Source organism: Symphalangus syndactylus, chromosome 7 (assembly GCF_028878055.3).
Source record: "Symphalangus syndactylus isolate Jambi chromosome 7, NHGRI_mSymSyn1-v2.1_pri, whole genome shotgun sequence".
Classification (NCBI taxonomy): domain Eukaryota; kingdom Metazoa; phylum Chordata; class Mammalia; order Primates; family Hylobatidae; genus Symphalangus; species Symphalangus syndactylus.
The window spans coordinates 97778019-97791930 of NC_072429.2; the positions used below are offsets into that span (position 1 = coordinate 97778019).

Sequence of the window (13912 nt, forward strand, 5' to 3'; positions counted from 1 at the left end):
TAATTTAATACCATTCTTGTAAATATTATAAAATAGTGTTATTATTGATTAATGAATTCATGGTGCACAGTGCACTCTCAGCTACTCTTTGTGTTGGTATCTGTGATCTCTCACTCCACATGTGCATCTTTACGTCAAGCAAAAATGTATTCTTTTATCCTTAAAAAAGGAATAAGAAGTTAGTTGCCAGATGATTTTCCCTCATGTTACTACTCTACCTGTTTTCTCTTTGTAATGCCTATCTTCGTGAAAGAGCAATTTATTTTTATCGACTCCATGGTAATTTCTCATTCACTCATGAGCTACTCATTTACTGCTCCCACTTCTCTCTCTCTGTGGGCACTGCTAAATCTCCTTTCTAATAGGTTAGTGGCAGCCTCCTCCTAATTACCAAATCCTGAAACAGGTCAACTAGAATGAGGACTGAGAATATCTTTATGGTTGTTAACATTACCCCATTTTTATTGAAAGGTCTGTGCCTTTAACTTCTTCCGTCTTAGACACTGTATACTCTGGCCTTATTTGACTAATCATCATTCTTTGTATGTTGATACTGTTTTGCTTTTGCTTATGGTTCCCCCCACCATCCCTCATTTAGCCCCAGTCTAAACCTTTTTAAACATTTCTACATTTGATTTTGAATGGCCTGATCTTTCTAGTTCTTCCAAACAGAATGACTCTTTTTATGCTCCTTATTACTTAAAAACAAACAAACAGGAAGTATTGCTCTTGTAGAATTAGTTATATACATGTTTGATAGATTCTGAAGTCCCTAAGGACAGGATACAAAGATAAATATATCTAATTTATCCTTGTAAATCCAGCAATTTGGCATGTAAGAGTATTATATAAATGTTGAATCAGGACAGGAAAAAAGTACTCATTTGCAGTTATGAATACAGGGATAAATTTCAAAAATATGTATAATTTATTTGTTTCTGTTACTCATATTGAAACCCAGTTAAAACTTATACCTAACATGAATGATAATTTAGTATACATTGTTTAGGAGAGGATTATAAGGATTATTAAGATTAATCATTAAAGATGACCAAGATAGCTTGGATTGAAAATAGTGTTTTAACATATAAACAACAAATAGGAGAAAAATTAAGAACCTTTTTATTTATTTTGCACTTACATAGAGATGGATGTTGTTTAAAAGCTTTCATTAAGTGATTTTTTCTTTTGCTAGAGCGATACATAAGAATTCTTTGGAGAATGTCAAGTAGTTTGTTTTGATATCAGCTAAAGAAAGAAGAATTTATAGTTTTAAACTACTTGTTATTAATTTTTTTAAATGCTGTTTGAGAATGCAAATTATGAAAATTGGTTATGTAGTTTTTAGAGCTAAAAAATAAAATTATATTGATCTTATCTCCTGTAGCTACCATAAACTGCATATATTAAAAATTTTTTTTCTTAATTCTTGAATATGATTGATGGTTTTCTTTTTCTTTCTTTAAAATAAAAATAGGATGACCATGAAAGCTGTGGTTCTAATTCTACCAACCGTAGTACTACTGAGAACACAAAATCATCAGTCAAACAGCGGAGAATTCAGCAGGCTGCTCCTACAGATCCTGACTTACCACCAGGTAACTTCTAATGGGATCGATAAAACCAAATTTCAATTTTTGGCCGGGCATGGTGGCTCATGCCTGTAATCCCAGCACTTTGGGAGGCTGAGGCAGGTGGATCACTTGAGGTCAGGAGTTCGAGACCAGCCTGGCCAACATGGTGAAGCCATGTCTCTACTAAAAATACAAAAATTAGCTGGGTGTGGTGGTGTGCACCTGTAATCTCAGCTACTCGGGAGACTGAGGCAGGAGAATCACTTGAACCCGGGAGGCAGGGGTTGCAGTGAGCCAAGATCATGCCACTGCATTCCAGCCTGGGTGACAGAGTGAGACTCTGTCTCAAAAAAAAAAAAAAAAAAATTGATCATTGTTTTAGTCCTTTGTAGAATGTATATTTTTAGTATCATAAAACTTTTAGGCTATATGTGCATATGTACTTGCTGCATGACTTCAGAACAAATTGGGTCCTGGGGTTACAAGTATAAACCACTGTACCAAGCCCAAGCTACTTTTATCTTGAGACTCTGGTATCTTTTAGGCCAGACTTTGGATTCTGCTGCTTTCAGCCTTTTCAAGAGGAAAGAGTCTGGAGAAGACCTGTCTGCTTCTTAATATCCCCAGGCTGGAAGTGATGTGTATTCCTCTGATCAAATTTCATTGAGGAAAACTGTTTGCAGGGATATTACTTATGACTTAGAAGTTAAATCTCAGTAGCAATTCCACATTCCTGAAGTGGGAGCACAAATTATTGATGGATAGCTAGCTTCTCCGCCATACAGGTGTTCTTTCTTATTAACGTGTCAATCCATTCTTAAATGGATTATGCTTCAAACTATTATTTTGTTAATAACCTTCAAGATAGCTGATGTTTATATTTTATTACAGAAAACGTGATCATTAGAGAGCCTTTATTTCATTTTAATTTGACCGAATTTCAAATTATTGTTCAGTGGAGACAGGCTGTTTATTTCCCTAAATGTGTATCACTATTTGAATAATATGCTAGAGCAGCTCATTGAAGGCTATTTTTGCCCTCAAAGAATTAACTGTTTAGGATAGGAGCCTTTTAAACTATCAATCACAGGAAGATGAGCTCTAATGAATCACAAGTAATATCATTTGGGCACTAAAAGGAGGGAGTTGTCATGTCCAGGTGTGTGTGGCTTCTGAACACACCCATGAAACAGAGGCAAAACAGATCAAAAATGAAAGTATGGGAGATAATGTAAGAGACAAATAGTAGCCAAAAATAAATCTGTATCTTTGGTATAAAAATGAGACAAAAAAAAGAAAACTAAAGACAAAAAACATTAATGGAGATAGGTAATAAAGATACTAAATTATAATAAAAGATATAGTTCTCCAGAAGATACACATTGACTTTGTATGTACCTAACAATGTGACTTTGAAATGTCTTAAATCAAGCAGGAAAAAAAAATCTCCAGATTAGTTCACTGGATATCAAAATTTTGTTTTAGTAGATACATGTAAACTCTGCACTAGGCACATAAGACAGTATACATTTCTTTTGATGCACACATTGAGTATCTACAGATATTAACAAAGACTTGGTTGAAAAGGAAGTCTTGAGAAATTTCAAAGCATCACTATCATGTGTCTTTCTCTCTGACCACAATGTGATTAAATTAGAATATAATTATTGATGTGGTTGTATTTGCTTCTGCCATTTCATTTGTTGTTTTTCTTTGTTCACTCTGTTTTTTGTTCTTGTTTCTCATCTCATGCCTACTATTTACTTTTTGAGAGCCCTGAAGTAGCTGCTCCATACATTCTCTGCAGGTTTTATGGCTGCAGTCACTGGGAAAGACAGGGTGGAGTGCTTACTTTATCTTACCCAGAACTGAAACCGGTTAACATTCTGGTGTACAACCTTTGGAGTCTTTTCTTCCTTTATACACCCACACTCACACATATGCACACACAAACAATTTTTTATAACCTAAATTTTTCATTTAATGTTATGCCAAAAACATGTTTCCAGGCCATTCACATTTTTTACATTGTTATTTCAATCAATGGCATACAATCCTGCTGTATAACTCTTCTACAGTTTATTTAACCAGTCCTTTTTTTTGGTTTGATATTTAGGTTATTTGTTATTTTTAGTTTTGTAAAATGCTTTAGCAAACATATGTAGGTAAGTCTTTGCATACACCCCTGCTTATTTCTTTAGGAAAAATCCTTTCCAATTTATAGAGTCAAAATTTGTGAGTACTTTTAAGGTTTTTGGCATAAAATAGCTAAATTACTCTGTGAAAAGTTTGTAACAATACTTTATTCCAATCACATTTTTAATCTAATGCTGTTTTTTATTATTAAAAAACATCTCTTAAAACTTTTATAGGTGGAAAATGCTATCATACATTTTATTGCTAATTGAGATTTCCATTTTTACCATTTTCTTTTTATCACTTTTTTGTGAGGAAAGCTAATTTTTATATTTTGTTAGCTGACCAGTATTCAGTACTTTTTAGTCGCTTCTTTTGGAGTTTCTATATAAAAAGTACTGTCGTCTTTGTGAAATGACTTTTTTCCCTCCTTTGCAATACTTATACAACTAATTTCTCTTTTTTCCCTTTATTTCATTGTCTAGAACTTCTGTGACCATCTTAAATAATATAGTATCAGCAACTCACATCGGTTTTTTTAGCTCCTACAGTAATTGCCCAAAATTATTACCTAGCTATTAAATCTGATAAATGTTTTTAATTCATATTTTATTGGGCCTGTCTATAACATTGACAATAAATATTTTTTATTCTTGCCCTTTTAACAAAGTTTTTATTTTGAAAGAATTTCAGCATTTCATAAAAGACAAGAACATTCTAAAGAATTTATTTTCCCTTTAACCATTTGAGCATAAATTTCCTATCTGATGCTACATAATGCTCAAATAAATTTTACACCAAAAACTTGACTATGATGTTTTTATGTACTGTAACCAAGTCATCAACCATGGAATTTCTGATTATGAGCAACTTGGCTTCCCAGTGACCACATCAAGATGAATCAATTGCAGATGGTGTCTCTTTGTAACCAAAATTTTTTGATACATGCCATTTAAGACCATCAGAGAAATAAATAAGATATAATCTTTTTTCTCTAGGACTTCACAGTTTATCAGAGAAGATAAGCATACATATACATAAAAAAATGACTAATAGTAACATAAGCCCAAGAAAAGTGGTAGAGACATTTCTCTTTAATGTTGAGGTGTAGGATGGAGGACATTGGAGAAGACAATACAAGGCAGAGGAAAATTATACTGCAACTGAACAAGAAGTGCGAATGGACAAAAAGTATTCTAAAAAGGAGGAAGAACACGAGTAAAGTTAGTGAAAATTAGTGTTTTCATCTGGGCCTGTGGATATAGATGTATGTTTGGAAGAAACATACATCTATATGGGAGGTATGGGGAGAGGTAGATAATAAGAATTTCTGGAGAGAGGTTGACTAGTAGCAGGCTGTTTTAGAGCCATCTAATATTACTTCTTGTAGGTTCTCATCCTTAGTGTGAACTTCTGTTTTCAGATGCTTGTGGAGTACACCCGGATGATGAACAAATATACTCCCAGGGAGTCTCTAAGTATGGAGTGATGAGAGCTATTAGATCTACTTGACACTATCTTGTACCTTGCTTAGAACCAAGTTACTGTGAGGGATTATAGAGATGGTGTGTCATTTATTCCACTGATAAGTTTCTGTTACTTATTTTGACATTGCATTTTTAATAAGGAAACAGCGATAGTCTTCTACAGAAGTAGTTCTTTCGATATTTGATTCTTTTACTTTGGTGAATTGGCTTATTCATCTCAATTTGTATGTCAGTTTTATAATACAAAATGGAAAGAAAAAAATATATATATATATTTTGAGACAGGGTTTAACTCCTGTCACCCAGGCTGGAGTGTGATGGTGCAACTTTGGCTCACTGCAACCTCCGCCTCTGGTGCTCAAGCGATTCTCTTGCCTTAGCCTCCTGAGTAGCTGGGACTAAAGGCAGATGCCACGACACACAGTTAATTTTTGTATTTTTGTAGAGACGGGGTTTTACCATGTTGCCCAGGCTGATCTCGAACCCCTGAGCTCAAATGATCTGCCTGCTTCGGCCTCCCAAAGTGCTGGGATTATAGGTGTGAGCCACCATGCCCAGCCAGAAAATATTTTTAAAAAGATGAACAATCCATCAGTAGTGTTCTATCAGTTAAAATACATATTGTGTTTTGTTTCTATTACTTTGCATTATACTTCTGTGCTATTTTTGATACTGTTTTAAAGATAATAAAAACTCATGAATGCTTACATGGTTTTTAAGAGTACTGTATTGGCCAGGCATGGTGGCTCATGCCTGTAATCCCAGTACTTTGGGAAGCTGAGGAGGGTGGATCACGAGGTCAGGAGTTCGAAACCAGCCTGGCCAACATGGTGAAACCCCATCTCTACTAAAAAAATACAAAAATTAGCCTGATGTGGTGGCACGTGCCTGTAATCCTAGCTACTCAAGAGGCTGAGGCAGGAGAATCACTTGAACCCAGGAGGTGGAGGTTGTCGTGAGCTGAGATCATGCCATTGCATTCCAGTCTGAGCAATAGAGAGAGACTCGTCTCAAAAAAAAAAAAAAAAAGAGTTCCCTATTCATGACAGGTTTTTAAGAAATAGGGAAACCAATATTAGTCATGCTCACTTGACTTCTTGGAAACATTTTTATTTTTATTTATTTATTTTTGAGACGGAGTCTTGCTCTGTTGCCCAGGCTGGAGTGCAGTGGCACGATCTCGGCTCACTGCAAGCTCCGCCTCCTGGGTTCACGCTATCCTCCTCCCTCAGCCTCCTGAGTAGCTGGGACTACAGGTGCCTGCCACCACGCCTGGCTAAATTTTTTGTATTTTTAGTAGAGTCGGGGTTTCACAGTGTCAGCCAGGATGGTCTCCATCTTTTGACCTTGTGATTCACCTGCCTCGGCCTCCCAAAGTGCTGGGATTACAGGCGTGAGCCACTGCGCTCGGCCCTATTTTTATTTTTAAAATCTGCATTGAGTAGTAATAATACGGGGTTATGTACATTCTAAGGTTAAAATGTTGATACTTAAAATTTCTTTTGGAGGTCTCATTTGTTAAGAATTATTTTAGCATCTACTCATGAAAGAGTAATTGTTACTTTAAATCTATTAATATTTTGAATGTTAATTTTATAGCATGTGATAATTGGCACTCTAAAAGCTGCTAATAGTTTCTATATAGGAGAAAACCTCGCATCTAAGTTGTATTACATTTCTTTCCTATTTGCATCATTGGGAATGAATGAAGGAGTTGGGTTTTGCAAACATGTTATGGTTGAATAGATTTAAGTAAGCTTTCTCCCAGCAGGCTTTAGTGTAGGTGTTAACAATGTCAGATGCTGACAGAAGTTGATTCTGTTTTGTCCAGTAAAATTCTGGGTTAAAGAATACAACCATATGGTTATTTCTTGAAATAGCTAAAATTTTAATTACCTTTTAAATAGTTTTCTTTAATAGTGGAAATGCATTACCTTTTAGTTAGCTTTTTACAGTGAAAAAGATTAATTTTTTTTCTCCTGGCTTTTAAAATGTTTTTTATAAAGTGTTATTTATATTTTTAACTAAATTTCTCAATAATGTATCCATGTACACACTTACTTGAGAAACATAAGTAAGATTATGGAGTATTCCTCAGTAGCATGAAATTAAAAGAAAAATTTTAGAGATTCTAAGCAAGCCATGGAGAAATAGAATGTTCATTAATTACTTTTAGTGTTTTGAGTTAACCTGTATTTCTGTTTCTTTTTCTTATTTCGCTGTGTTCTTATTCTACTTTTATACATTCTCCTTCCTTCCATACTTTTGTTTTTTCATTTTTCTGTCTTCTTCATGGTAGTATTTAAAAAAATACTTATTTAACTCTTCCTGTCTACATTTTCTTCTTCATTCATATTTTCCCCTCTACTCTATTTTAACATTAGATATTAGTAAGTGAATAGAGTTGAATCCGTTATGATGGTCATGTTTCTTCTATCCCAGGCATAACTTTTAAACATTTTTATGGCTAAACTAGGAAGAGATGAAGGTAGCTGGTTTAAAAAGAAGCTTAAGCTTAAAGAAGACCATCTTCTAATGTACTGTATAATCAGCATATAGTAACACTGCTTCATTTTGGAAAATGTTTATATAATACAATAAGCAAAAATCAAAGAAAGTACTTGTAGAATAGGATAATCATTGTATGGGATCTAGTATTATGTTATCAAAAATATATATGGTCTTTGTGGTTTCTCTTAGTATGTGAATACTTCACTAGAGAACTTCTTGATAATGACATTTGTTGGGGTCGATCTGCTACTTATTACCTGTGTCACTTTGGCAAGCCGTTTAACCTATCTGAACTTTAGTTTCTCTTTGGGAAATATGCTAAATAATACCCACCTTTCTCATACATTAAGTTCAATAACATTTTAAGAAATAATTATTTACTGAGAGATTTGTGGCTAATTAAATTCTTTCTATTTTATAGGTTATGTGCAAAGTCTGATTAGACGAGTTGTAAACAATGTAAACATTGTGATAAATAATCTCATACTAAAATATGTTGAAGATGATATCGTTCTTTCCGTCAACATCACTTCTGCAGAATGTTATACAGTAGGTGAATTATGGGATCGTGCATTCATGGATATTTCTGGTGAGTAAATATCAAGAATACTGTATATTTTTCCATAATTGAAACAATTACCTTAACTCAACCCTTCTTTGGGCCAACTGACTTGCTGGTAAATGTTATGAAATCTTCATACCTCCAGTGTGGGAAAAAAATGCACATATACAAAATGTTGCATATAATTACAGGAGGTTAGTAGACACTCCAAATTCAGAAATCTATACTTGTGGTTTTTGTTTGTTTGTTTGTTTGTTTTTAAGACAGGGTCTGGCTCTGTTGCCCAGGCTAGAGTGCAGTGGTGTGATCTCAGCTCACTGCAACCTCTGCGTCCCAGGCTCAACCAATCCTCTCACCTCAGACTCTTGAGTAGCTGGAACTACAGGCACATGCTGCTACGCTCGGCTATTTTTTTTTTTGAGATGGAGTCTTGCTCTGTTGCCCAGGCTGGAGTGCAGTGGCGCAATCTCGGCTCACTGCAAGTTCTGCCTCCCCGGGTTCACGCCATTCTCCTGCCTCAGCCTCCCGAGTAGCTGGGACTACAGGCGCCTGCCACCATGCCCAGCTAATTTTTTGTATTTTTAGTAGAGATGGGGTCTCACTATGTTAGCCAGGATGGTCTCCATCTTTTGACCTTGTGATCTCCCACCTTGGCCTTCCAAAGTGCTGGGATTACAGGTGTGAGCCACCGCACCTGGCCAAATTTTTGTGTTTTTTTGTAGAGACAAGGTTTTGCCACGTTGCCCAGGTTGGTCTTGAACTCCTGAGCTCTAGCGATTTGCCTGCCTTTGCCCCCCAAATTGCTGAGATTACAGGAATGAGCCACCATGCCTGGCCTATACTTGTTTTTTAATACTTTTAATTTTCATTCTTTCTTACTTGCCACATGCTTGTTTCAAATGTGATGTAGAATACAGTCATGCATTGCTTAACAACAGGGACATATTCTGAGAAATGCATCCTAGGCGATTTTATTGTTATGCAAACATCATAGAGTGTACACACAAACCTAGATGGTATAGCCAGTACACACCTCAGGTATATGGTATAGGCTGTTATTGCTCCTAGGCTGCAAACCTGTACAGCATGTTACTGTGCTGAGTATTGTAGGTAGTTGTAACACAGTGGTATTTGTGTATCTAAAAACAGAAAAGGTATAGTAAAAATATAGTATTATAATCTTATGAGACAACCATCATAGATATATGGTCTGTTGTTGACTTAGGTATTGTTATGCAGTGCATGACTATATTTGATAGTGCCATGGGTTGTAGCAATAAAAGTTAAATGATATTTAGTTTGAATTGTTTGTTTTTGAAAGGTGAAAGGCATCATGTTGCATTTACAAAGCTTGGTGAAGGCAAGGCAATGTATCTGATTGATTTATGTTTTAGGCTTGTGTGTTCCAAAGCACATTTGGAATTTCTTTCTTCTTTTCCTCCCCTCTCCCCACCGTCCCCCCTCCCCTCTTCCTTTCATTCTCCCTTCCCTTTCCCCGATTCTCCCCTGCCCCCTTCTCTCTTCCCCCTTTCCTTTTTGAGAAAGGGTCTCATTCTGTTGCCCAGTCTGGAGTGCAGTGGTGCTATCTTGGCTCACTGCAGCCTCGACTTCCTGGGCTCAGGTGATCCTCCCATCTTAGCCTCCCAAGTAGCTGGGACCACAGGCATGCACTACCATGCCTGACTAATTTTTGTATTTTTTTGTAGAGATGGAGTTTTGCCCTGTTGCCCAGGCTGGTCTCAAATTCCTCTGCTCAAGCGATCCACCCGCCTTGGCTTCCCAAAGTGTTGGGATTACAGGTGTGAGCCACCATGGCAGGCCTGGAATTTCTTGGTTATCCTGAAGCCTCTTTTTATCTCTTTTTAATATTTAGTCATATGTTCATTTATTCATCATAAATCCCAGTTAAAGGGTTAAAGCAAAGTGAAATTGAGTCTCAAGAGTATTTAACTTGCCTGATTAAGGCATACAACTAGGAAGTAGCAGAACTGGAATAGAGTTTTTTTATTATGTGTTTTCTAAGCTTTAGTCTTCACATTTAACAAAAGGAGAGTAGTCCTGATTTTACAGCTTTGTTATGAGCATAAATAAGGGTGTAGGTAAGGCCCAAGCATCATTTCTTATATATCGTTAATGCCTCCTTTGCATCTTCTGTGGAAAGAAATATTTGATTAAAAAGCTGGAAGAAGCAGCTATGGAAAATAGAAAACAAATAGAACTGGACAATGTAGGATTGTATTAATGAGTTGACATTTTTGGTGAAGAAATTTTATTTTAATTAATTAATTTTTTTGAGACAGAGTCTTGCTCTGTCAACTCAGGCTGAAGTGCAGTGACACGATCTTGGCTCTCTGCAACTTCTGCCTCCCGGGTTCAAGCGATTCTCCTGCCTCAGCCTCCCAAGTAGCTGGGACTCTAGGCGCCTGCCAGCATACCTGGCTAATTTTTATATTTTTGGTAGAGATGGGGTTTCACCATGTTGGCCAGTCTGGTCTTGAATTCCTGACCTCAAGTGATCTGCTTGCCTCAGCCTCCCAGAATGCTGGGATTACAGGCGTGAGCCACTGTGCCCACCCAGAAATTTAATTTTTGGTGTAGAAGCAATGCCAATTTTACTTTGGGAAATTATTTATAGTGAATTAGAATTCTGGATCAGGAGTTGGAAGATCTTAGTTCGAATCTTCTCTCCGCTGCTAATTTATAGTGCAAACTTCGGTGAGTCATTTATAAAATGACTGCTTCTAACTTGCCAGTGTACTCTTCAGAAGCAAATATACCATATGAAAGCTCATGATGATGGTGGTGATAAAGACAGTGAAAATAGTATCTTCTGTTTATTTAGTACCAGGGCTAGTGTTATATATTTTATGTTAATTATCTTGTTTAACCCTTTAACTCTCTGAGGAAGAAACTATTATTTTCCCTTTTATTAGTTTTTTTTTAATAATTTTTTTTAATTGAAGCATAACATGCAAGAAAGAGCGTTAAGCAAAAACACATAGCTGGCCGAGTGTGGTGGCTCACACCTGTAATCCCAGCATTTTGAGAGGCTGAAGCGGGCGGATCACCTGAGGTCAGGAGTTTGAGACCAGCCTGGCCAACATGGTGAAACACCATCTCTACTAAAAATACAAAAAAATTAGCTGGGCATGGTGGCAGGTGCCTGTAATCCTAGCTACTTGGGAGGCTGAGGCAGGAGAATCGCTTGAACCGGGGAAGCAGAGGCTGCAGTGAGCCGAGATTGTGCCACTGCACTCTAGCCTTGGCGATAGAGTGAGACTCCACCTCAGAAAAAAAAACCCCAAAACAAACAAACAAACAAAAAACCCACATAGCTAAACGACATACCACAAAATGAACATACTCTTGTAACCACCACCAAGCTCAAGAAATTGAACAATGTCAGCACCCAGAAGTGCTTGTTGTACATATACTCACTTACTACTGCTCCTTCTTTCCCCAAAGCAGCCACTTTACTGACATCTGACACCATAGTAGGGTTTTGACTCTTTTTAAATTTTTGTATGAATGGAACCGTATGTATTTTGGGCCTAGATTATATTGCTCAATATTATGTAAGTGAAATTTATTCAGGTTTTTGTCTGTAACAATAGTTCATTTCTGTGTGTATATATCTATTCCCTCTCCCTGCACAATCAGGTGAGCAAGGGTTGGGGTTCTGCCTGCACTGGTCTTTCCTGGATATATGTGGGATGGCGAGTTTGCAGGTCTGGTCCGTGTTGTGAATAAAATATTTTTTTGCTCAGTGTACCATTGATATGGATTTAATTAAGTCCAGTTTTGGCTATAATGAATAATGCTATAGCGAACATTTTCATACATGTCCTTTGGTGGACATATACATACATTTCTGTTGGGTATATGCCTAGGAGTGAAATTACTGGGTCATAGTGTAGGCCTATGTTAAGCTTCAGAGATACTGACAAATAGTGTTTTCATAATAGTAATGCCATTTTTTTTTAACTAACAAGTAATGCATGAGGCTGTATTAAAATATTGCAGTTAAAATAAGAATTGTAATATCTTTATGAGGGTAAAAAGGCAAGCCACAGATGGAAGTGTATATTCTTGATACTTAAAATTCACAATATACTTATATCCACAATATGTAACTTCTATAAATCAATAAGAAAAAAATAGACAACTCAATAGAAAAATGGACAAGAGACTTGAACAAACACGTAAAAAAGAGTATACCCCAAAGACCAATAAACGTAAGATGTTCAATTAACACCAAATCAGATTGCACTAAATACTTGCCATAATGGATTAAAAAATAAAATAATTGGGCCATCTATCTATTCCTTCTCCTTTAACTCATTCCTCCCCCTTACATATTTTTATTATAATTTCCAAGACTTTTATTTCAGTATAAAGCTCTTCAGAATATCTAATCTTTTCTACTGTTAGAGGCAGAATCCTATCATCTCCCATGTGGTTGACATTCAAGTTGTTCTAAAATATTGACATTGCCCATAATGCTGGAATGTACATCCTTTTTTATGTTTCCTCGTTATATGTTTGAATTCTGTAAATTATGATCAGAAAAAGAATAACTGAGTATGTAAACATTCAGTTATGTTTTATATTGCTGGATTGTTCTCTAAAATGGTTAAATCCATTTATTACCATCCATATTATCTGTGAGAATTAATATTTCTTTTTTTTCCTTTCCAAGTTGTATTTTACGTTGAGGGGGTACATGTGCAGGTCTGTTACTTGGGTAAATTGCATGTTGCATGTATTTGGTGTACAGATTATTTCGTCACTCAAGTAATGAGCATAGTACCTGATGGTTAGTCTTTTGATTCTTACCTTCTTCCCACCCTCCACCCTCAAGTAGGCTTGGTATTTATTGTTCCCTTCTTTGTGTCCATGTATACTCAGTGCTTAGCTCCCACTTATAATTGAGAACATGCAGTGTTTGGTTTTCTGTTCCTGCATAATTTGCTTAGGATAATGCCTGCCAGCTCTATCCATATTGCTTCAAAGGACATGATTTCATCCTTTTTTATGGCTATGTAGTATTCGATGGTGTATATGTCTCGTATTTTCTTTATCTAGTTCACTGTTGTTGGGCATCTAGGTTGATTCCATGTCTTTGCTATTGTGTATAGTGCTGCAATGAACATACACATGCGCGTGTCTTTATGGTAGGAAGATTTATATTCAAAAGCACGTTGCCTATGCTTTTGAGGTCTTAGTCATAAATTCTCTGCCTAGACCAATGTCAGGTCTTACATTTGAGTCTTTAATCTATCTCAAGTTGATTTTTGTAAATAGTGAGAGATAAGGGTCTAGGTTTGTTCTTCTGCATATAGATATCCAGTTTTCCCAGCACCATTTATTGAAGAGACTGTTCTTTTCCTCAGTGTGTTTTCTTGGCCACTATATAGAAAATCAGTTGGCTGTAAATGCATGGATTTATTTCTGGGTTTTTGATTTTATTCTATTGGGCTATGTGTCTTTTTTTATGCCAGTACCATGCTGTTTTGGTTATTATTGCTTTTAGTATATTTTAAAGTCAGGGAGTATGATGCCTCCAGCTGTGTTCTTTTTGCTTGGGGTTGCTTTGCGTATTTAGGGTCTTTGTGGTTCCATAAAAATTTTAGGATTGTTTT

General features: G+C 36.2%; 1 protein-coding gene across 18 annotated transcripts in view; it reads left to right on the forward strand.

Annotated features, from left to right (window-relative positions):
- VPS13B (vacuolar protein sorting 13 homolog B) overlaps positions 1-13912 on the forward strand; it is an 897698-nt gene that overhangs the window by 65501 nt on the left and 818285 nt on the right. For all 18 annotated transcript variants that reach the window (XM_063642860.1, XM_055286878.2, XM_063642862.1 and 15 more), the window contains exons 4-5: positions 1478-1598; positions 8130-8297. In XM_063642860.1, coding sequence (XP_063498930.1) covers positions 1478-1598; positions 8130-8297 — 289 coding nt within the window. The remainder of the gene's footprint in view (positions 1-1477; positions 1599-8129; positions 8298-13912) is intronic.